At 36.3% G+C, this 22,042-nt stretch overlaps 1 protein-coding gene across 3 annotated transcripts in view; it reads left to right on the top strand.

The window, feature by feature from the left end:
• The window catches only part of CEP128 (centrosomal protein 128), a 465,565-nt gene that overhangs the window by 62,322 nt on the left and 381,201 nt on the right, over nt 1-22,042 (top strand). For all 3 annotated transcript variants that reach the window (XM_043472686.1, XM_043472687.1, XM_043472685.1), the window contains one exon: nt 9,227-9,343. In XM_043472686.1, the coding sequence (XP_043328621.1) occupies nt 9,227-9,343 (117 nt within the window). The remainder of the gene's footprint in view (nt 1-9,226; nt 9,344-22,042) is intronic.

The following is a 22,042-nucleotide window of genomic DNA, read 5'->3' as shown; positions in this document are numbered from 1 at the left end:
AATGTGGGGTGGCAATAATGTGTGCAGTCCTTATAATCTTATTATTGGAAATTATCTTAATCTTTCAAAAGTTATAAATATATGCTGTGTCATTAGGTACAAAGCCTGTGCCATTCTGTTTAGAACTGTTTATATTTGTTCTTCCTTTGGTCTTCTCTGTCTCAGGAAAGTGTGTAACAGTCTACCCAGCAGTCACCTAGGATTCACTCCAGATCTTATTTTTCATACCACACTTCCAATCCATTATCAAATTTTGTCCTTTTTATTTCTTGCAGTCTTGCTCAATTCCATCTATATCATCTAATACTTCTGTTCAATCACTTTTATTGAGTTTACTGCAGTGGAATGCATTGAACTTGGGCTCTAGCTTCTTACAGTTGTCCATATCTGTGCTGACAGTTCCCAAGTGATTTTTATTTTATTTTTTGGCCATGCCAAGAAGCTTGTGAGATTTTATTTTATTTTTTTAATTAATTAATTTTTTTAGCTTGTGAGATTTTAGTTCCCCAACCAGAGATTGAACCTGGGCCCGCAGTAGTGAGAGCATAATGTCCAGACCGCTGGACTGCCAGGGAATTCTCCCAAGTGATTTTTAAAAGTAGTCATCACACTGAATTTCTCTAAGGCTTTTTAAAACTCTCCCTGAGATTTTTCTGTTTCAAATTATTTACCGTAGGCTATACTGCCTACATTATCTGGCTTTCTCTAGGTTCCTTGGTTTTGCCAAACTCATTCCTACATTTTGGTCTTTGCATTGGCTTCTCTTTTCCCATTTTTTTGCATGGCTGGCTCCCTTTTGTCACTCAAGTGACCGCCTCTAGAGTGGCCGCTGTTACTCTCCCTTTGTTGTTATTGTTATCAATTAGCATAGTAATATACACTTCTGTATATTGCCTTTTACACTTAATATATTTTTGATATTGTTCCATATTAGTATTTCATGAGTTTCCTAATTCCTTTGTTTTAATATTTAAAGCATTCCATTGACTGTCCCATAATTTATTTAACCAGTCTTATATTGATGGACATTTAGGTGGTTTAAATCTTTTGCTTTTATCCACAGCACTGCAGTTATTGATCTTGAACATGCACCATTTTTCACATGGGAAAGTAAATTGGTAGAATAAATTTCTAAGAGTGGATTTATAAGATTAAAATTTATGTGCATTTGTAATTTGTTGCACATTGCTCAACTTTATAATTAGTATTTTAAATGTCCTCTTCTAATACTTCCATCTGAGAGTTAACATTTATGTTACTGTTTTCCAAAAAGGATGAAATGTGGCTTACCTTAAAGCTGCAATATGCGTGAAGTTATATTTCTCTAATTGGCCCATTGTAATGAGTTCCTTCTTTCCTTTAGCATTAGATCCCCATCTTCCTCCTCTTATGAGCCTGTTCCCCACCCCCAGCAGTTTTATCCAGGCCCGTGATGACTCAGGTAGAGATGACCGTATCTTAGATTTCCTTCCTTTCTAAGTTGTGACCATGTGACTGACTAGGTGTGAGTAGAAGTGGTACATGCACCTTTTGGGTTGTCTCCTTGAAAACAAAGCCACTTGGCTGAGACTTCCTCTCTCTGTATTTGGGTTGAAATGGGGTTGTAGCACGGACCCAGCTTAAGCCATGCAGATGAGGATAACAGTCTGGGGGTGATGGAGCAACAGATGGAAGGAACCTGGATCTCTGAATGACCTTAGGGAAGAGAGTGGCCTGTCAGTTTATCTTACTTTCTTCTGGGCAGTAAGATGAGAGAGAAAGAAACCCTTATCTTATTTGAGCTGATGTGTATTTGATCCTTTTGAAAGTGCCTAGACTGTACCCTGTACAGGTTTCCCGTCCTTCACCATCTCCTAGAGCTTGCTCAAACTCATATCCATTGAGTCGGTGATGCCATCTAACCATCTTGTCCTCTGTCATCCCCTCCCCCTCTTGCCTTCAGTCTTTCCCAGCTTCAGGGTCTTTTCTAATGACTCTGCTCATTCCATCAGGTGGCCAAAGTATTGGAGTTTCAGCTTCAGCATCAGTCCTTCCAATGAATATTCAGGACTAATTTCCTTTAGGATTGACTGGTTTGATCTTGCAGTTCAAAGGGCTCTCAAGAGTCTTCTCCAACACCACAGTTCAAAAGCATCAATTCTTTGGCACTCAGCCTTCTTTATGGTCTAGCTCTCATATCTGTACGTGACCATAGGAAAAACCATAGCTTTGACTATACAGATTTTGTTGGTAAAGTAATGTCTCTGCTTTTTAATGTGCTAAGTTTGTCATAGCTTTCTTCCAAGGAGCAAGTGTGTTTTAATTTCATGGCTGCAGTCACCATCTGCAGTGATTTTGGAGCCCAAGAAAATAAAGTCTGTCACTGGTTCCATTGTTTCCCATTTATTTGCCATGAAGTGATGGACCAGATGTCATGATTTTAGGTTTTTGAATGCTGAGTTTTAAGCCAGCTTTTTCACTCTCTTCTTTCACCTTCATCAAGAAGCATTTAGTTCCACTTCACTTTCTGGCATTAGGGTGGTGTCATCTGCATTTCTGTGGTTGTTGATATTTCTCCTGGCTGTCTTGATTCCAGCTTGTGTTTCATCCAGCATGGCATTTTGCATGATGTACTCTGCATATTATTTAAATAAGCAGGGTGACAATATACAGACTTCACGTACTCCTTTCCCAATTTGGAACCAGTCTGTTTTTCCATGTCCAGTTCTAACTGTTGCTTCTTGAACTGCATGTAGGTTTCATAGGAGGCAGGTAAGGTGATCTGGTATTCCAATCTCTTTGAAGAATTTTCCACAGTTTGGTGTGATCTACACAGTCAATGAAATTCATAAAATAGTTTGTGTGTTTATTCGTTTTCAATCATGCTGGTTTGTGTGTGTGTTTTATTTTTTTCTCAGTACTGTTTAGCTATTTCTCAATACTGACCACCTACCTGTCTATTTAAAAATCCCTCTACCGTGGATGAAATGGGGGTCTTAATAATTAGAAATGGAGAACAAAATTATGTGAAGTGGGTAGAAATTTTCTGAATGAAGTGGAAAAAACATGTATATTTTCTTCTTCTTCATCAGACTCTCTAGTTTATTTCTTGGGTGAGGATTTATTTGAAAACCAATTAGAAATTTACATTAGTTAACTATCTATGGCTGCATAACAAATCTCCCAAAATTTAGTGGCTTTAAACTTTTATTATTTCACAGTTAATGTGGATTAGGAATTCAGGTGTGGCTCTGGGTCTTTCACAGGCTACGGTGATCTCAAGGCTTCACTAGAATGGATGATCTTCCTTGCTCATTTGGCTCCTTTTAGGTTATTGGACTGAAGCATCAGGCATCATGACCTGTTGGTCAGAGGCCTCTTTTGTTTCTTTGACATGTGGTCTCTATACAAAGCATTTCAGAACATGGCAGCTTGCCTCTTTAGAGCAAGCAAGCAAGAAGAGAAAACATGCTAATAAGATGAAAGAGTTTTTGTTCCTTAATCATCGAAATGACACATCATCACTTTTGTCATATTCTGTTCACTAGAAGGAAGTACTAGGGCCAGCCCACACTCAAGGGGAGGAAATTATTATCAGTGTATGAACACCAGGAAGCAGAGATTGTTGAAACCCTGTCAGAAACTGCCTAACACAACCATTATTTCAAAACAGAGTCCTTCAAATATGGTAGCTCAGTCTCATTACATGTACCAGTTATAGTGGTAGGGTAGATAATTGCTAAATAATCTTGGGTTTTGATTTCGATATTTAGTTACTTGAATTGCTTACATTTTGATAGGATGCTAATAATAGGCACAGCCTGCTTTCCTGAAGTACATCAGTTGCTCAACTCATTGAATTTAATTAGGAAATTTCTCATTACTTATTCATTGTCAGTCTTCAATGGATAAAAGTTATTGAACGGCAGAGTCTGTGGATATATCCATGTATTGCCGTATGTCTAACCTCTGCCTAGCATTAAGCTGGAACAAATTAGTGTCTGTGTATTCTTACTGAATGAATGAGTGTTTGAAAATGGAGCTGAGAATTACAAATGCTGCTGAAAAAGGAGACTGGTATTGGGATCAGTTTTCTCATTAGTTTGTTTTGTGATTCATGGTTAATACCTTGCTTCATATCCTCAGTCTTTTTAGAATTAAAGATTTGGGTAAAAGTTCAAAATTCTGTCAAGTCCATATTTTTAAAAAATTTTTTGATTCATACCTTTTGCCTTAATTCTACTTAAGGATTGTATTTTGAGTTTACAAAAACAATCTTGTACAGGAGTATCTGTCACAACATATGCCAGTAAAAATAAATTACAGTTATCCCATTATCAATAGGGAATTATTTTAATCAGTTACAGAAAACTATACCTTTGTTAAAAATCAGGATGTAGATTTGTTGTCATGGAAATTTGTCCATGATATGTGAACAGAAAGAAAAAAATATGTATATATGTCTTTTAATTTCATGGCTGCAATCACCATCTGCAGTGATTTTGGAGCCCCCAAAAAATAAAGTCAGCCACTGTTTCCCCATCTATCTGTCATGAAGTGATGGGACCGGATGCCATGATCTTAGTTTTCTGAATGTTGAGTTTTAAGCCAACTTTTTCACTCTCCTCTTTCACTTTTGTCAAGAGGCCCTTTAGTTCTTCACTTTCTGCCATATGGGTGGTGTCATCTGCATATCTGAGGTTATTGATATTTCTCCCAGCAGTCTTAATTCCAGCTTGTGCTTCTTCCAGCCCAGCGTTTCTCATGATATACTCTGCATATAAGTTAAATAAGCAGGGTGACAATATACAGCCTTGATGTACTCCTTTTCCTATTTGGAACCAGTCTGTTGTTCCATATCCAGTTCTAACTGTTGCTTCCTGACCTGCATACAGGTTTCTCAAGAGGCAGGTTAGGTGGTCTGGTGTTCCCATCTCTTGAAGAATACAAGTATACAACAAAATACTTAATGTTATTTTCTTCTGATATATGATATTAACAGATTAGAGACATTTTTGTCATTCTATATTATTTGTTTATTTTTAATTGTGAAATATATAGAACATAAAATGTACAGTCTTATCCATTTTTAAGTGTTCAGTTAGGTAGTGTTATGTACCTTCGCATTGTTGTCCAACCAAATACAGAAGTCTCTTCATCTTACCAAACAGGAACTGCACCCATTAGACAGCAGCTACTTAGTCTTCCTTCCCCCGGACCCTGCAGCCACCATTGCACGTGGACACTTGAGTTGCTTCTTCCTTTTGGCTGTTGTGGGTAGTGCTGCTACAAACTTGGGTATACAAATAATCACTTTGAGACCTGGATTTCGGTTCTTTTAGGTGTATGCCTAGAAATGCTATTGCTGAATCATGTGGTTAATCACTTTTTTAAGGAACCACTGGACTGTTTTCCATAGTGAGCGCACACTTGTACATCCCACCAGCAATGCAGCAGGGTTTCAGTTTCCCTGCAGCCTCCCCAGCATTGTTTTCTGGTTTTTGTTGATAATAGCCACCTTACTATGTTTGGGATCATTCCCTATCATTTATTTTTAATAAGTGTTGCTATTTTCATACTGAGTGAACAATGACAGTATTACCATTTTATAAAAATAGAATGAATTAGCTTTATTTTTTTATTTTTAATATTGTTTCTGTAACAGCAAGTACTGCCTTTATTTCAGATGCAGTAGTAAATTGTCGGGATATTAGGGTTGATTGCTAGAATAAATTAGAAGCTTGATGCTAAAGGGTGTTTTGAGGTTTTAGTAAAGTACTCTGAATATCATAGTAAATATCTTAATTGCTCTTGCGCACTCAAAGTTGGAAACCCAAGACTTACCAGTCTTAGTAAATGTTAACTACTAATTTTTGATGGAATATTCTTGCTTAACCTTTATTGACTAATTGAACTTATGTTTACCAATGTCTTTTCAAAGAAAAACCTGATTTGAGGTATGCTGCTGCTGCTGCTAAGTTGCTTCATTATAGTTTACCATAAAATTAATCTGCTTTAAGTGTGCAATTCAATAATTTTCAGTAAATGTACTCAGTTATGCACCTATCACCATAATCTAGTTTTGTGTCTGTTTGTTCAGTCGCTAAGTTGTGTCCAACTCTTTGTGACCCTGTAGATTGTAGCATGTCAGGTTTCCCTGTCTTTCACTGCCTCCTAGAGTTTGCACACAGAGAAAGCAATAGCAATCAACTCCAGTACTCTTGCCTGGAGAATCCCATGGATGGAGGAGCCTGGTGGGCTGCAGTCCATGGGGTTGCTAAGAGTTGGACACGACTGAGCATCTTCACTTTCACTTTTCACTTTTATGCATTGGAGAAGGCAATGGCAACCCACTCCGGTGTTCTTGCCTGGAGAATCCCAAGGACGGGGGAGCCTGGTGGGCTGCCGTCTATGGGGTCGCACAGAGTCAGACATGACTGAAGTGACTTAGCAGCAGCAGCAGCAGCAGAGTTTGCACAAACTCATGTCCATTGAGTCCTTGATGCTCTCTAACCATCCTATCCCCTGCTGCTCCCTTTGCCTTCAGTCTTTCCCAGCATCAGGGTCTTTCCCAGTGAGTCAGCTCTTCGCATCAGGTGGCCAAAGTATTGGAGCTTCAGCTTCAGCATCAGTCCTTTTAGCAACTTTTAAGGGTTGATTTCCTTTAGGATTGACTGGTTTGATCTCCTTGCAGTCCAAGGGACTCTCAAGAGTGTTCCCCAGCACCGAAATTAAAAAGCATTAATTTTTTGGTGGTCAGCCTTCTTTATGGTCCAACTCTCCCATCCGTAAATGACTACTGGAAAAGCTATAGCTTTGACTGTACAGACCTTTGTCAGCAAAGTGATGGTTCTGTTTTTTAATGCACTGTTCAGGTTTGTCATAGCTTTTCTTTCCCAAGAACAAGCGTCTTTTAATTTCATGGCTTCAGTCAACATCCACAGTGATTTTGGAGCCTAAGAAATTAAAATCTGCCACTGTTTCCACTTTTTCCCCATCTATTTGCCATAAAGTGATGGGACCAGATGCCATGATCTTAGTTTTTTGAATGCAGAATTTTAAACCAGCTTTTTCACTCTCTTCTTCTAACTTTATCAAGAGGCTTTTTAGTTCCTCTTTGCTTTTTGCCATTAGAATGGTATCATCTGCATATCTGAGGTTGTTGATATTTCTCCCAGCAGTCTTAACTCCAGCTTGTGATTTATCCAACCCAGCATTTTGCATGGTGTACTCTGTATATAAATTAAATAAGCAGGGTGACAGTATACAGCCTTGACTTTCTCTTTTCCCAATTTTTAACCAGTCTGTTGTTCCTTGTCTGGTTCTAACTGTTGCTTCTTAACCAGCATACAGGTTTCTCAGGAGGCAGGTAAAATGGTCTGGGATTCCCATCTCTTGAAGAATTTTTCATAGTTTGTTGTGATCCACACAGCCAAAGGCATTTGAGTAGTCAATGAAGCAGAAGTAGATGTTTTGCTCCAATTGTCTTGCTTTGTCAATGAGCCAATGGTTGTTGGCAGTTTGTTCTCTGGTTCCTCTGCCTTTTCTAAATCCAGCTTGAACATCTGGAAGTTCTTGGTTCACATACTGTTGAAGCCTAGCTTGGAGAATTTTGAGCATTACTTTGCTAGTGTGTGAGATGAGTGCAGTTGTGAGATAGTTTGAACATTCTCTGGCGTTGTCTTTCTTTGGGGGTTGGAATGAAAACTGACCTTTTCCAGTCCTGTGGCCACTGCTGAGTTTTCCAAGTTTGCTCTTGTGGTTATTCAGATCATTAAGGCCTTCTTTGTATAGTTCTTCTCTGTGTATTTGCCACCTCTTAATCTCGTTTGCTTTTTTTAGGTCCTTACTGTTTCTGTCCTTTATCATGTCCATCCTTGCATGAAATGTTTGCTTGATATTTCCAGTGTTCTTGAAGAGGTTTCTGTTCTTTCCCATTCTGTTGTTTTCCTCTACTTCTTGGCATTGTTCATTGAAGAAGGCCTTCTTATCTTTCCTTTCTATTCTCTGGAACTCTTCATTCAGTTGGGTATATCTTTCTCTTTCTCCCTTGCCTTTCACTTCTTTTCTCAGGTATTTGTAAAGCCTCCTCAGACAACCCCTTTGCCTTCTTGCATTTCTTTCTCTTTGGGATGGTTTTGGTCACTGCTTCCTTCCTTTATAATACTATGAACCTCTGTCCATAGTTCTTCAGATGCTCTGTCTACCAGATCTAATCCCTTGAATCTATTCATTTCCTCCACTGTCTGTAATCATAAGGGATTTGATTTAGGTCGTACCTGAATGACCTAGTGGTTTTCCCTGATTTCTTCTGTTTAAGCCTGCATTTGCAATAAGGAGCTCACGTTCTGAGCCACAGTCAGCACCAGGTCTTGTTTTAATAATCTAGTTTGGAGTATTTCTGTTGCCCCAGTAAGATCCCTTGTGACCAAGACCTTTATTGACTCTATAGAATTTGTGGCAAAAGATTTTTTGTAACAGGGCTGTATATATTGCTTCTCTTAAATGAATACAAATATCTTTTATCGTATCCTCCTATACCAAATATATGCAAGTACTCAAGTAGTGTATATTTTATTTAGGGGACTGTATAATAATACTCATGAAGTGTGTTTGAATGTGCATAACTTTTAGCAAGGAAAAATCTTACATCAGAGAATAAATTCTTTCATGTTTATTTTAGAGAATCCCAATTAAACATTTTCCATGTGACTTGATTTTTTGATCTTTTACTGCTGGTTTATTTTTAGCATATCATTGTAGCAAAGGTTGACAAGCCCTTTCAATTATTTGCTGCATATAAACATCAAAACCTTCCAAGTCAGGTCATGGTTTTAGTAATTAAAATGAAAAAGAACTAAATAGATAGAACAATTTATCATTCATAAAGTAATAAATACAGTTGTAGGCAAAATTGGTAATTGTCTTCTAACTCACCAGAGGGCACTCTTTTCTAGTTTATTACCTTTCACTCTGATCTTTAGACACAAGTTATACTTTGAAACATTTCAGTCTTTTTCTGGGGTCTAGGTTTGGATTAATTGGAGACTAATGATTGTTTTCTCTTGCAACTTTTAGTGAGTATTTTTGTGACCTGCTTTATAAATGTCATTAAAAACGGTTCTACAAATAAGCCATAGTCTTAAATGCTTTAGGCAGTAGTGTATCTGGCATAAAATATCTCTTCAGTTTAGTCTCTTTTTTTGCCTAGCAGCTCTATAATGTCACTTTCTTTGTTTATGTTAAGGTTTCAGATCGAGTGGAGCGGCGGCTTCAGGAAATAGAGAAAGAGATGCGAACAGAAAGAGAGCTGGTGGAAAGACGGCAGGATCAACTGGGACTTATTTCTCAGCAGCTCCAGGAGGTTTGTGAAAAGTGGCTTTTCGTAATGTAAATCCTAAGGTTAGGTGGTTGTTTAGCTGTTGTTAAAATGGTTTTAGTTCCTGGGTGTTGCATGTGACAATCCATGTGAGAAGTGCAACATATTGCTTGCAGTTCATTGTATATAGATGACCCTTCCTGGTTCAAACCCAGAGCCTGCACTTTACTGGATGTATGACCGTGGGCAAGTTCCTTAACTTCTCTAGACTCATTTCCTTTGCTGCTGTTGTTCAGTTGCTCAGTGTCTGACTCTTTGTGACTCCATGGACTGCAGCATGCCAGGACTCCCTGTCCATCACCAACTGTGGGAGCTTGCTCAAACTCATGTCCTTCGAGTCAGTGATGCCATCCAACCATCTTATCCTCTGTCGTTCCCTTCTCCTCCTGCCTCAATCTTTCCCAGCAACAGGGTCTTTTCTAATGAGTCAAGTCTTCACATCATTTCCTCTGTAGAAAACAGAAATAATCATAGCATTTACTTAATCACATTGGTGCAGGAGTAAATAAGTTGATGTGGATAAAACAGTTAACCTAGCATCTAACTTGTGCTCAGTACATGTGAAACTGAAGGTATAATTATTCAGATTGATTTTCTTTGGTGTGAACTAGACCAGGGATCAGCGCACTGGCCTATGGACTGGATCTGGCCCACTGCCGATTTTTGTAAATAAAATTTTATTGAAACAGAGCCACTCCCATTCATTTTCAGTACTTTTGTGACACAACAGCAGAGTTGAGATGTTGTGAAAAAGACTGAATGGCTCACAAAGCTTAAAATGAGTATTGACTGACTGGCTCTTTATAGAAGAAGTTTGCAGTTCCCTGAACTAGACTATGGTCAAATTCAAACTGTTACCCTTTAGGTAACATTTTTTTTAAGTGATTTTGTGTATTTGTGGCTGTGCTGGCCCTTCATTTCTGCATGTGGGCTTTCTCTAGGTGCGGCGAGCGGGGCGACTCTTGGTGGCAATGCGCAGGCTTCTCCTTGAGGTGGCTTCTCTTGCTGGGGAGCACAGGCTCGGGGTGCACGGGCTCCGCAGTTGCAGTTCTCGGGCTCTGGAGCGCCGGCTCACTAGCTGTGGTGCATGGGCATAGTTGCTCCATGGCACGTGGGGTCTTCCCGACCCAGGGGCCTCCTGTTCTGGCTGGTCGATTCTTTACCACTGAGCCACCAGGGAAGCCCAGGGTAATATTTTTGTTTTGAAATTGCAGACTTATGAAGAAGTTGAGTAAGTAGAACAAAGGAATAATGGATATCCTTTACCTTGATTCCCCTAATGTTCATATTTGCCAGACTTTCTTTATTATTTTATATATGTATCTCAGTGTGTATGTATATTTAAAAGTTTTTATTGAGGCTAGTTGCTGACATAATGTAGATGCTTTTAAATCTAATAGGGTGTGTACATTCTCTTCTGTTATCACAGAAGATTAACATTGGATCGATACTATGAACCTATAGGTTTTATTAAAATTTTGCCACTTAAAGTCCTTTTCTGGTCCAGGGTACAACACAGGATTACATAAAGCTTTGACCATCATGTCTCTTTAGTTTCCTTTAATCCGGAATAGTTTTTCAGTCTTTTTTTTTTTTTTTTCCTAGTCAGTTAGTTTGTAGAATGTCTTTTGTTTTAGGTTTGTTGATTTTTTTTTTTTTTCCTCATCACTAGATTCAGGTCTTAGACTTCTGGCAGGACACCCAGAGAATTGTTGTTGTGGTTTTCCTAGGTTATCAGATCAGGAGGCATGTAATGTTGATTTGTTCCATCACTGATGAAAACTGAACATTGATTAAGGTGTTGCTTGCCAGGTTTTTCTACTGTAAAGTTACTATATTATGCTTTTTAATTATTTGTGTTATGGGGAAGCTCTTTGAAACTTGAAAATAGCCTGTATTTCATCATATTTTCACCTGCAAATTTTAGCATCTATTGGTTCTTTCATGAAACAGTTACTGCTGTAAGTGATACTAAACAGTGATTTAAAAAATATTCTGTCATATCTCTTAATCAGTTGGAATCCTACTGTCAGAAGTGCTTTGTCGTTTTCTCCACTCATTCAATCATTCGTTAACATTAGTGTAGATTTATGAATTATCATTATATCATCTTGGTTATGTTTTATAATTGTCATTATAGGAAACTTATGAGATTACCTTTAAATGTTTCTTAGATATATAAAGCATTAAAAAATTAGAAACAAGGAAACCAAAAGATTTAAAAACAAAAGGAATGCTTTATTTTTTTCTTTTACAAAATGTTTTTCTTTAAAAGTGATGTTCTTCAGATGTACTTGTGTGTTCTTAAAGATCATTAACCCTTTTAGATTGACAGATTAAGTTTTTTAAGTTTTAGGAAATGTGCCCATTGAAAATTAGCAATGAAAATTGCAAACCTGAAATTATAATGTAAGCCGATAGAAAAATCTGCTTTTGTTTTCTAAAATTCCATTTTTCCTCCATTTCACAAAAGGACACATACCCTTGTTGGTTGGTAATTACTTTGAAGAGGATACTTTGTTGAATAATTAGATACAGATGTGGGTAGACTTTTTTTTAAAAAAAAAAAAAACCTTGATTTTTATACGTTTGTTCTCAAAGCAAATTGCATCTGGTGAGCGTAAGAACAGCACTGAAGAGACAATTGTTCTTTTTTGTGAGAGAAGATTAGAGAAATTTTCCATGCTTATTTTCTACTCTCTTTACAGAATGCAGAAAATTACAAAGAAAGAGGGAGAGAAAGATTGCTTCCCACCCCTATTCTTGAGAAACCAGAGCCTGAGTATTTGCATTGTAATTGTCATTTTGACTAAAAGCTTGAACAGTCCTTTGGAATTCCATCTCTGACAGTACAATAGAGGATCACTATTGATAAGAAATGTTTAATTTCATACTTTGTCACTTTAATATATGTGGTAACCTATGTGCTTTTAATAGGTGATTTTGGATTAAACAGTGCAGTGGAAACTGGAAAGGATTAATTTAGCCTGACGCGTTTTCCTACTCCCAAGTTAAGTGGCTTAGAGTGTTCCGGAAAGATCGTGTTTAAGGAGAGAAAACACTTTGCTTTCTATTTGGTGTTAATACTTATGGATATACCTGTACTGTATGGCAGTAGTAATTTATGAATTTTGTTTGTGGCCGTGGTGAAAATTGAATCTCTAGGTGGGTAAGTATGCCTGGACTTTCAGCCACTATATTCTTCTGCCTTCCTAAAATGTGCGATTCAATGTTAGTTCAAATTATGACAGTCAAAAGTTGTGAAGAGATTGGGAGTCGTCATTAAAAATTCCAGAATGTCAGAGATTTCTGGGTATTAATATAATGTGTTATAGGGAGGCAATCTGTGGTTTTGGCTAAAACCTGCTTTGTTTTAGTGATCTAATGAAGTTCTTAGGTCCTCAGAGCTTTATCTGTTCCCACCTAATGAAAATCACAGAATTAGTCATTGGAAATTGATTGAGGGAAAGCCACTCTTCTTTTCTTATTTAGAGTTTTTAAAAATTGTTTACTGTTCTGTTCTTTTTTTCCTGTTCCTCCTGGTCTGAGCAATAGGGATATGCTCACACTCTGGAATTCACTTCCTTTGGTGAGGCTTAGCTGCTTATGTGCTGCTGCATGTGAATGTCAGATTTTCTTAACTTGACAAGGACCTTCCGTGGCCTTCGTACCTCACATGCCACATTTCAGACAACACTGTTCTCGTAGCTCAGTTGCTGTCTCTCTAGAGAGGTGAATGTTTCATTAGTTGTGCAATAATTTTCTTTTCATATTGCTTTTAAAAATATTTATATATTTTACATTAAAGTATAGTTTATTTACACTGCTGTGTTAGTTTCTGGTGTACAGCAAAGTGAATGTTATATATATATAGTTTTTTTTTCAGATTCTTTTTAAGATATTGAAAATAGTTCCCTGTGCTGTACAGTAGGACCTTATTGTTCATCCTTTTGTTTATAGAAGTATGCATCCGTTCATCCCAAACTCCTAATTTATGCCTCCCCACCACCTTTTCCCTTTGGTAACCATGTTTCTGAGCCTGTTGCTATTTTATAAGTAAGTTCATTTGTAATTGTTTTTTTAGATTCCACATGTAACTGATATCATATGATATTTGTCTTTGACTTGCTTCTCCAGTTCCGTCCATGTTGCTGTAAATGGCATTACTTTGTTCTTTTTAATGGTTGAGTAATATTCCATTGTGTATATATGTACCACATCTTCTTTATCCATTTCTTTATTGATGGACATCTAGGTTGCTTCCATGTGTTGGCTGCTATAAATAGTGCTACTATGAACATTGGGGTGCATGTATCTTTTCAAATTAAAAAGTTTTCTTTTCCAGATATATGCCCAAGAGTAGCATTGACAGACCATATGATAACTCTACTTCTAGTTTTTTAAGGAACCTCCATACTGTTTTCCATGGTGGCTTTATATTCTGGTTAACAGTGTGGGAGGGTTCCCTTTTTTCCATACTCTCTCCAGCCGTTATTATTCTTAGACTTTCTGATGATGGACATTCTGACTGGTAAGAAGTGATACCTCATTGATTTGCATTTCTCTAATAAGTAGTCATGTTGAGCATCATTTCATGTGTCTGTAGTCATCTGCATGTCTTCTTTGGAGAAATGTCTATTTAGATCTTCTGCCCATTTTTTGATAAGTTTTTTTTTTTTTTAAGCAGTGTGAGCAGTTTGTGTATTTTGGAAATTAAACCCTTGTCGGTTGCATCATTTGCAAATATTTTCTCCCATTCCATAGGTTGTCTTTTCATTTAATTTATGGTTTTTTTTTGTTGTGCAAAAGGTTTTAAGTTTAATTAGCTCTCATTTGTTCATTTTTGTTTTTATTTCCATTACTGTAGGAGTCAGATCCAAAAAGATATTGCTGCTTTTTTGTGTCAAAGAGTGTACCACCTGTGCTTCCACCTAGGAGTTTTAAAGTATCCGTTCCTAGGTTTAGATCTTAAATCCATTTTGAGCTTATTTTTTTATATGGTGTTCAGAAGGTTCTAATTTCATTTTTTTTTTTTTTTGCAAGTAGCTCTCTAGTTTCCCCAGACTATTCATATAGCTCTTTTAAATTTTGAATGGTTGTTGTCTGAACTTTTACTAACAGAATTCAAATATTGTAAAGCTTGTAACCATCAGCCTTTCCTTGTTGAACGATTGTGCAAACAATAAAGTGTTTGTTTAACACTATAGTACATTTGTCATATTACAGACTCCTTTTGATCAGACACTTGATAGTAAGGTAACTTTGATTAGTTAAGTTTAGTGGCATGAGGTAAGAATGGTGGTGCTAGGAACATCAAAGAAGTATTTAGACTGTAAGCCCAAATCAGAACTCTTTTGCAGGTACAAAATTTGCATAAAATCTTACATAACCTTTTTAACTCTTGACTGGGTATTTTGGGAATTCCTGACTTGCCTTTTTTTTTTTACTAGCTGTTTTTTTATAAATTGAATATTACTTGTTCATCTTCAGTTGAATTACATAAAATGAAAAACATGAGATAGATATTTGTATATGTTTTTTCAGAGCATTTTGTAGTCTATTAAAATGCTAGTTCCCTGATCTGCCCCCACCAGGAATATTCCATACTTGCATATAATCTGAAGTGAACCAGATTCCTTACGATGTAAAAATGTTTCAAGGAGAAACCCATGGAGCAGGCAGGGCATGGAATCTTAGTAGGAGATAGTGAAGACTAAGTGAGGAATTCACGTGGGAGCTCGGCTCAGTGGTTTTTAGTCTGTGCTCTGACAGAAAACCAGATTTTGTGTCTCTTCAATAAAATGAGAGCATATACAGAAAAATGAATTGAAGTTTCCTTCCCCAGTATTTTCCTTCATCTTTTAGAATCTGTATCAATTGTGAAAAACCTAATGAAGAAATAGCTATTCATTCCTTCCCAGAAATGTCATTGTGGCTCCAGAGATGCTGAGTAATATGGTTACTTCAACTAAGAAAAGCACTGGGTACTGTTTATTAATGTATTTAGTTTGGACTCATTAAAGGAGAAGCTTCCACTGAAGCCAAGAATGTTTTCCTAATGTCCTCTTAATAGCTTTACCATCTCCCTTGAGACTTCTGAGCCAGTTCAGAGGAGATCCTAGTCCAGCAAATGTTCTAACGTGGCCTCGTTAAGCCTTTCTTCTGCTCTTCCTTTAGAGACTATGCTGTTTGATTTGGGGATGTGGAAGCCTTTCTGAGGCTGCTAAATTTTGGACTCTCTTCACTTACCTTTCCAAGGCTGAATTTCAAAACTTTTGCTTTGCCATTTGCTTTACCCTCTTGTTTCCATAACCGATACTCTTTTTTTGTAGGTATCCCCTACATTTTCACATTTTTTCATAGTACAAGCTGATTCCCCCTGATATTATTAGATCCCTTCTATATAAGTGCCCATTAGATCACCCTCATGTTGACCATTCCAGTAGCCTCCCTGGGTGTTAAGAAAGACCAGTGGAAATTATAAGTAAATGAGAGTTCAAAAATAAAAGACAGGTTCTAGCACAAGAAAAGCTCATGGAACGCACCTAGTTTTTGCAACCCTTGGGGTGTGAGCTCTAGAACGCAGTCCTTTGTCAGACCTAGGTGATGAGGTGGGGTTTAACTGACAGAGATTGACCCAGGTAGGGTGGCACCACCCAGGGCCCCAGACTGACAAGGGCTGGAACCCAGAGTGTCAGCCCGCACGGCCACACACCTACTGCTCTGCCGGAGAACGCGTGGGGTCAGGCAACATTTGACAACTCACACTCTGAAGTTCTTGCTTCAGGGGGCAAAGTTGTGTGTAGGAAAAACTTAGGCCTTACTTTGAGCCACGATTTTTATTCTTTTATATTTTTATATTCATTATGTTTTATATTTATATATATATTTTATATTCATTATTCTTAATGCCATTGACGCTTTTTCTCCTCCTTCTCCAATGATGGCTGCTTTTCTCTCTGTTCAGTTTCCAGTAATATATATTATATGAGGTAAAGTTTTCAGTCTCAGATTATTCCTGTTAATTACCATTTCTTGATGTATTGTCTCTTTTAATTGTACTTGTTTTGAAAATTTTTTATTTCTAGCATTTAACATAGTATGCTCTTAATAAATACTTGTTGACTGCATTAAGTAGTGACCATACTAATGTATTATTTTCATACATTGTTTAACAGGTTTTATTTCTCATATGGTTCTTTGTTTTTAAACTTTGTATTTAGTATAAAAAGTATTTTTATATTTAATTTAAATAAGTGCATAACTTCATATCATAAACTCTTACATGATCTTTTTTTTTTAATGCAGCTTTATTGCTCAGGTCATTTTTTTCCTATTTCTTTCCCTCTGTTTTTCAATATCAATTACTACCCCTACTCACTAAAATAAAAAGAATAGTGTAAACAGCCTGGGATATATTCTTTTTTTCTTTTTGTGCTGTTAATTATGCTGGACAGATATATGTATATATATATTTATAAAATATATATACATTTGCATATACAGAGGTTTTGGGGGTTTTTTTTTGTATGTTTTTATATTAGGATTTTTTATATATGTTTTTATATATATAAACTATATATATAAGTTTTTATATATGTAAACTAGGATTACATATATCTACATTTCTTCACCTTCCTGTTTTTCTCACATCAATCCTCTGGAAGTTCCTCCAAATAGCTGATGTGGTTCCAACTTAATCTTTTATTGCCATTGACAGATCTTTTGTTATAATAGAGATTACCAGATTATTTTTCCAAATGATTCTAAGTCTTCACTTTTTTATCAGCAAAATAGCTGAGAGTGCCCCCTTTCCCCCACATTCCTACTGTTAGTAATAGTTATAAATGCTTTTAATTTTTGCCAAGTTGATGGGTATAAAGTGTTAACTCATTTTTGTGTTTATTTCTGTTTCCTATTAGTGAATTTCAGTATCTTTTCACATATTTGCTGGCATTTTTCATTTGTGCCTGTGCAAATAGCTTGTGTATAAATTTTGCTTATCTAAAAATACTGGACTGTACAGTAAGTCCTTTTGATGATCCATTTTAAATATCATGTATACATGTCAATTCCAAATTACTTGCATTTTCTATCAGGAATTTCACTTTTTTAATGGCAGAAGGAAGGAATCTTAAGTTATTTCTTATATAACTAATGAGTTGCCTCAGCATCCTTTTTGAATAATTTCTTCTATTCCTTCTGGTTTAAACGCCACTTCTGCTATTTAGTGTCCCATGGTGTCTGTCTGAGTTCTATATGGTTAGTTCTGTTTATCTATCCCTGAATGTGTTGTCTATCCCTGAATTATCCCTGATAATGTGTTGTCTCCATTTTTTAGAGCTTTCATTATATTTCATTGGATGATAATGAAAATCCTCTTGTCAAGTTCTGTGAATAATCTTGCTGGTATTTTGATTTAATTGTACTAAATTATAGATTAGTTTGAAGAGGTATTTTCTAATGTTCTTTAGTAATATTTATAATTGCCTCTATAATGATCATGTACATCTTAGACTTCTTAGTACCTTATGGTTTTTCTTTCTATTGTATTATTTTCTTTCATATTATCTCTAATTGATATTTTGTAGCATATAGGAATGCAGTTGATTTATATATGGCTCTGTTATCCAATAATTTTGTTAAATGATCTTACTAAGTCCTGTAATTTGTTAATAGTTTTAATGACATCCTGTCTGTTGTATAGCTAATCATGTTGCTGTTCAGTCACTGAGTCATGTCCAACTCTTTGTGACCCCATGAACTGTAGCACGCCAGGCTTTCCTGTCCCTCACTATCTTCCAGAGTTTGCTCAAATTTATGTGCATTGAGTTAGTGATGCCATCCAACCATCTTATCCTTTGTCGCCCTCTTCTCCTGCCCTCAATCTTTCCCAGCATCAGGGTCTTTTCGAATGAGTCGACTCTGCATCAGGTGGCAAAAGTATTGGAGCTTCAGCTTCAGTATCAGCCCTTCCAGGGAACATTTAGGATTGATTTCCTTTAGGTTTGACTGGTTTGATCTGTTTGCTATCCATGGGACTCTCAAGAATCTTCTCCAGCACCACAATTCAAAAGCATTAATTATTCAGCTTTCACCCTTCTTTATGGTCCAACTCTCACATCCATAAATGACTACTGGAAAAACCATAGTTTTGACTATTCGACATTGGTTGGCAAAGTGATGTCTCTGCCATCTAGGTTTGTCATAGCTTTCCTTCCAAGGAGCAAACGTCTTATTCATGGCTGCTGTCACTATCAGCAGTGATTTTGGAGCCCAAGAAAATAAAATCTGTCACTGTTTCCACTTTTCCCCTATCTATTTGCCATGAAGTAATGGGACCCTATTCCATGATCTTAGTTTTCTGGATGTTGAGTTTCAAGCCAGCTTTTTCAGTCTTCTCTTTCACCCTCATCAAGAAGCTCTTTAGTTCCTCTTTGCTTTCTGCCATTAGAATTGTATTATTGCATATTTGAGGTTGTTGACATTTCTACTGGCAACCTTGATTCCAGCTTGTGAGTGATCCAGTTCAGCATTTCGCATGATGTAGTGTGCACACAAGTTAAGGCAGAGTGACAATATACAGCCTTGACGTACTCCTTTCCCAATTTTGAACCAGTCCCTTGTTCCATGTCTGGTTCTAACTGTTGCTTCTTGTCTTGCATACAGGTTTCTCAGGAGACAGGTAAGGTGGTCTGGTAGTCAATCGTATCATTTGAAGTTAAAGGCAATTTAATTTCTTTCCTTATATTTCTTGTGATATTTTTGAATTGACTGGAAACTCAAACACAGTGTTGAATATAAGCAAAGATAGTAAGAATCCTTGTTTTATTCCAATATTTATAGAAATGCTTCTAGAGTGTCAACCTTATGGAAGGTATTTGTGCCTGGTTTTGAGTGCTGTCCTATATCAGATAAAGAACATTGCCTTCTATTTGTAGGTTGCCAAGAGAGGTTGATTCTTTAAAAGGCCATGAATGAGGATTGTGGAACTTATAAAATATTTTATTTTTGGTTGCACTCTGTTGCAATGTGCAGCTACTTTCTAATTGCAGTGCATGGGCTGCTTCTTGCAGTGGTTTCTCTGGTTGCAGAGCACAGGCCCTAGGCACGTGGGCTTCAGTAGTTGCAGCTCACTGGGAGTCAGTAGCAGTAGGCTCAGTAGTGCGGTGCCCGGGCTTAGTCGCTGAGGCTTGTGGGATCTACCCGGATCAGGGATGCAACCCATGTCCCCTGCATTGTGAGGCTGATTCTTATCCACTCTGTCCCCTGGAAAGTCCTCTTTTATTTAAATGGCATTGACTTTTATCAGTTGATGCTGAGTTCTCTCTGCATTCCTGAGAACTTCGTTTGGCCATAATATATTATTTTTTTATATATTGCTGAGTTAATTTCCTAGTCTTTTCTTTAGTATGTTTATATTTATATTTATGAGTGAGATAACTGATAATTCTCTTTGCAGTACTCTTTTTGGTTTTGAAAGCAAGGTAGGTAGGTTCCTTCTTTTTCTATCCCCTGGCTCTGTCTGTTTAAGAGGATTGTCTATTTTTTGAATGTTTGTTAAAATTCACTCACATACTCACTGATATCTGCTATCTTTTTGGTGGCTGAGGTTTTCAGCTTCTGTGTTTTTTGGTTTATATAAACTTTTAATTTTTTAAATTCAGATTGGTGATTATTCCTGATTGTGTAATTTATCCATTTTGCTATGTTTTGGTATTAATTTTAAGAAGCAATCATAGCCTTGCTGTATTTTTTTTTCAAGATTGTTCTGAAGCTATATCCTTTTAATATTATTTAGTTTTTGTTCTCTTTTTCTTTATTAATATTACTAGATATAATTATTAGTTTTCATTTTGACTAGCTTTGTTTATTAATTCACCCACTTCTGCTTTTAACTTTTGTTTTCTGATTTTTCATTTTTAGGATTGATGTTCTTTTCTCAGACTTGGAAGTAAAGTAATTGACTTCTTTGTTTTTAAAAATTAATGCTACAAATTTATGAACAAATTACCCTATGTTTTGAGATACTATTATTTTATGATAGTTTCCTTCTAAATTTTATAATTTCTATTATTATTTCTTCAATAATTCAAGACTTAGGAGTGGCTTTTGGAATTTTGAAATATATATGTATGCTTTTTTTTTTTTTAACACTTTTTAGTATTTATTTTTAATTTCTTTGACATTTGTTGAAACTTCCCATTTAGCCTAGTACCATCGTCATTTTTTTGGTTTTTTATGAGTAAAAAAATTAAACATTTTCCATTAAAAAATTTTTTTTTTCTATTTGTGTTTGTGTTTAAATGTACATGGGTGACCCTACAAATTTTGTAAGGAATATATATTCCAGCCATAGTGATTTCTTCTTGTTGTCTTATTGGAATGTTTTTCTTCTGATTCTCAGCCTAACTTACTCTTTTTCATCCTTCAGGTTTAATTACCGCCTCTTCAGAGAGAACTTTCCTGCCCCCTTTTCTAAAATAGCCCATTCTTCCTTACTATGTCATATGACTTTTATTTTTTAATATTAACTTGTGAAGTCACTTTAGTCGTGTCTGATTCTTTGCGACCATATGGACCGCAGCCCACAAGGCTCCTCTATCCGTGGGATTCTCTAGGCAAGGATACTGGAGTGGGTTGCTATTTCCTTCTCCAGGGGATATTCCCAACCCAGGGACTGAACCTGCATCTCTTAAGTTTCCTGCATTGACAGGCGGGTTCTTTACCAATAGCGTCACCTGGGCCGCCCTTTTAATATTACTACATGTCACCTATAGTTGTGATTTGTTTACCTGTGTTATTGTATATCTTCCCCTCTATATAGCATACTTACTTATGTGATTTTAGTTCTTCCTCCATTGGTAGGAACTTTGCCCATCATGCCCTTTAGCCCATCATTTCTGGGGCACATAGTACAGTGTTTATCACACAACAGACATTCTAGGAATAGTTGAAAAATGAAGACTGCTTTCAAATGTAAATAACCATTTAGCTGCATATAACATTCTTGATAGAAAGTTTCTTTCCAAGGTCTGTATACATTTTTGTATTATTCTGTGCCTCTTATTCTTGCAAGGAAGAAAGTACACATCTGCAAATTTTAACCTTTTTTTTCTTGATCAGGAAAAAAAAAACACACTTTAATTGTCAGGATATATTAATAGATAAGCAGTGTCTTGTAAACTGTAATAAAACCAGGCATTTATGGTATCTTTTAAAAACAGTCCTTTACTTTTCGAGTGATTTTCATCTTTTATAAATTCCATGACTTAATGACTCCTGAAAATGTAACCTAAAAGTAAAAACATAACATAATAAAATAATGGCATTAGATCACTAGTGATATGGTCCATTTGTGTTAATGGTCTGTATTTCTATACAAGTCATTATGCCCTCTTGTCTTACAAGTTTTAACTTTTTTGAAGTATAATAGGTAACCGTTTAAATGATTTAACCCAAATCCCATAAACATTCTTCAAGAATTCAATCACGATTAAGTTTTAAATATTCCAACTTTTGAAAATGGCCATTTTGATATAGTAGGTTACTGCTTTTCAGAGTATTAATACGTTGAAAATTTAGAATAGTTGGATTTCTTCTGTCTTTGTGTCTAACAAAGGTAAATAATAGTTAGACCTACACAGATTCGTGAAATATAAAAGTAGGACCTGTTGAAATAAT

The sequence above is a fragment of the Cervus canadensis genome, chromosome 6 (assembly GCF_019320065.1).
Source record: "Cervus canadensis isolate Bull #8, Minnesota chromosome 6, ASM1932006v1, whole genome shotgun sequence".
NCBI classification, from domain to species: Eukaryota; Metazoa; Chordata; class Mammalia; order Artiodactyla; family Cervidae; genus Cervus; species Cervus canadensis.
The sequence above is the reverse complement of the archived record's forward strand: the minus strand, read 5'-3'. Positions and strand labels throughout refer to the sequence as shown.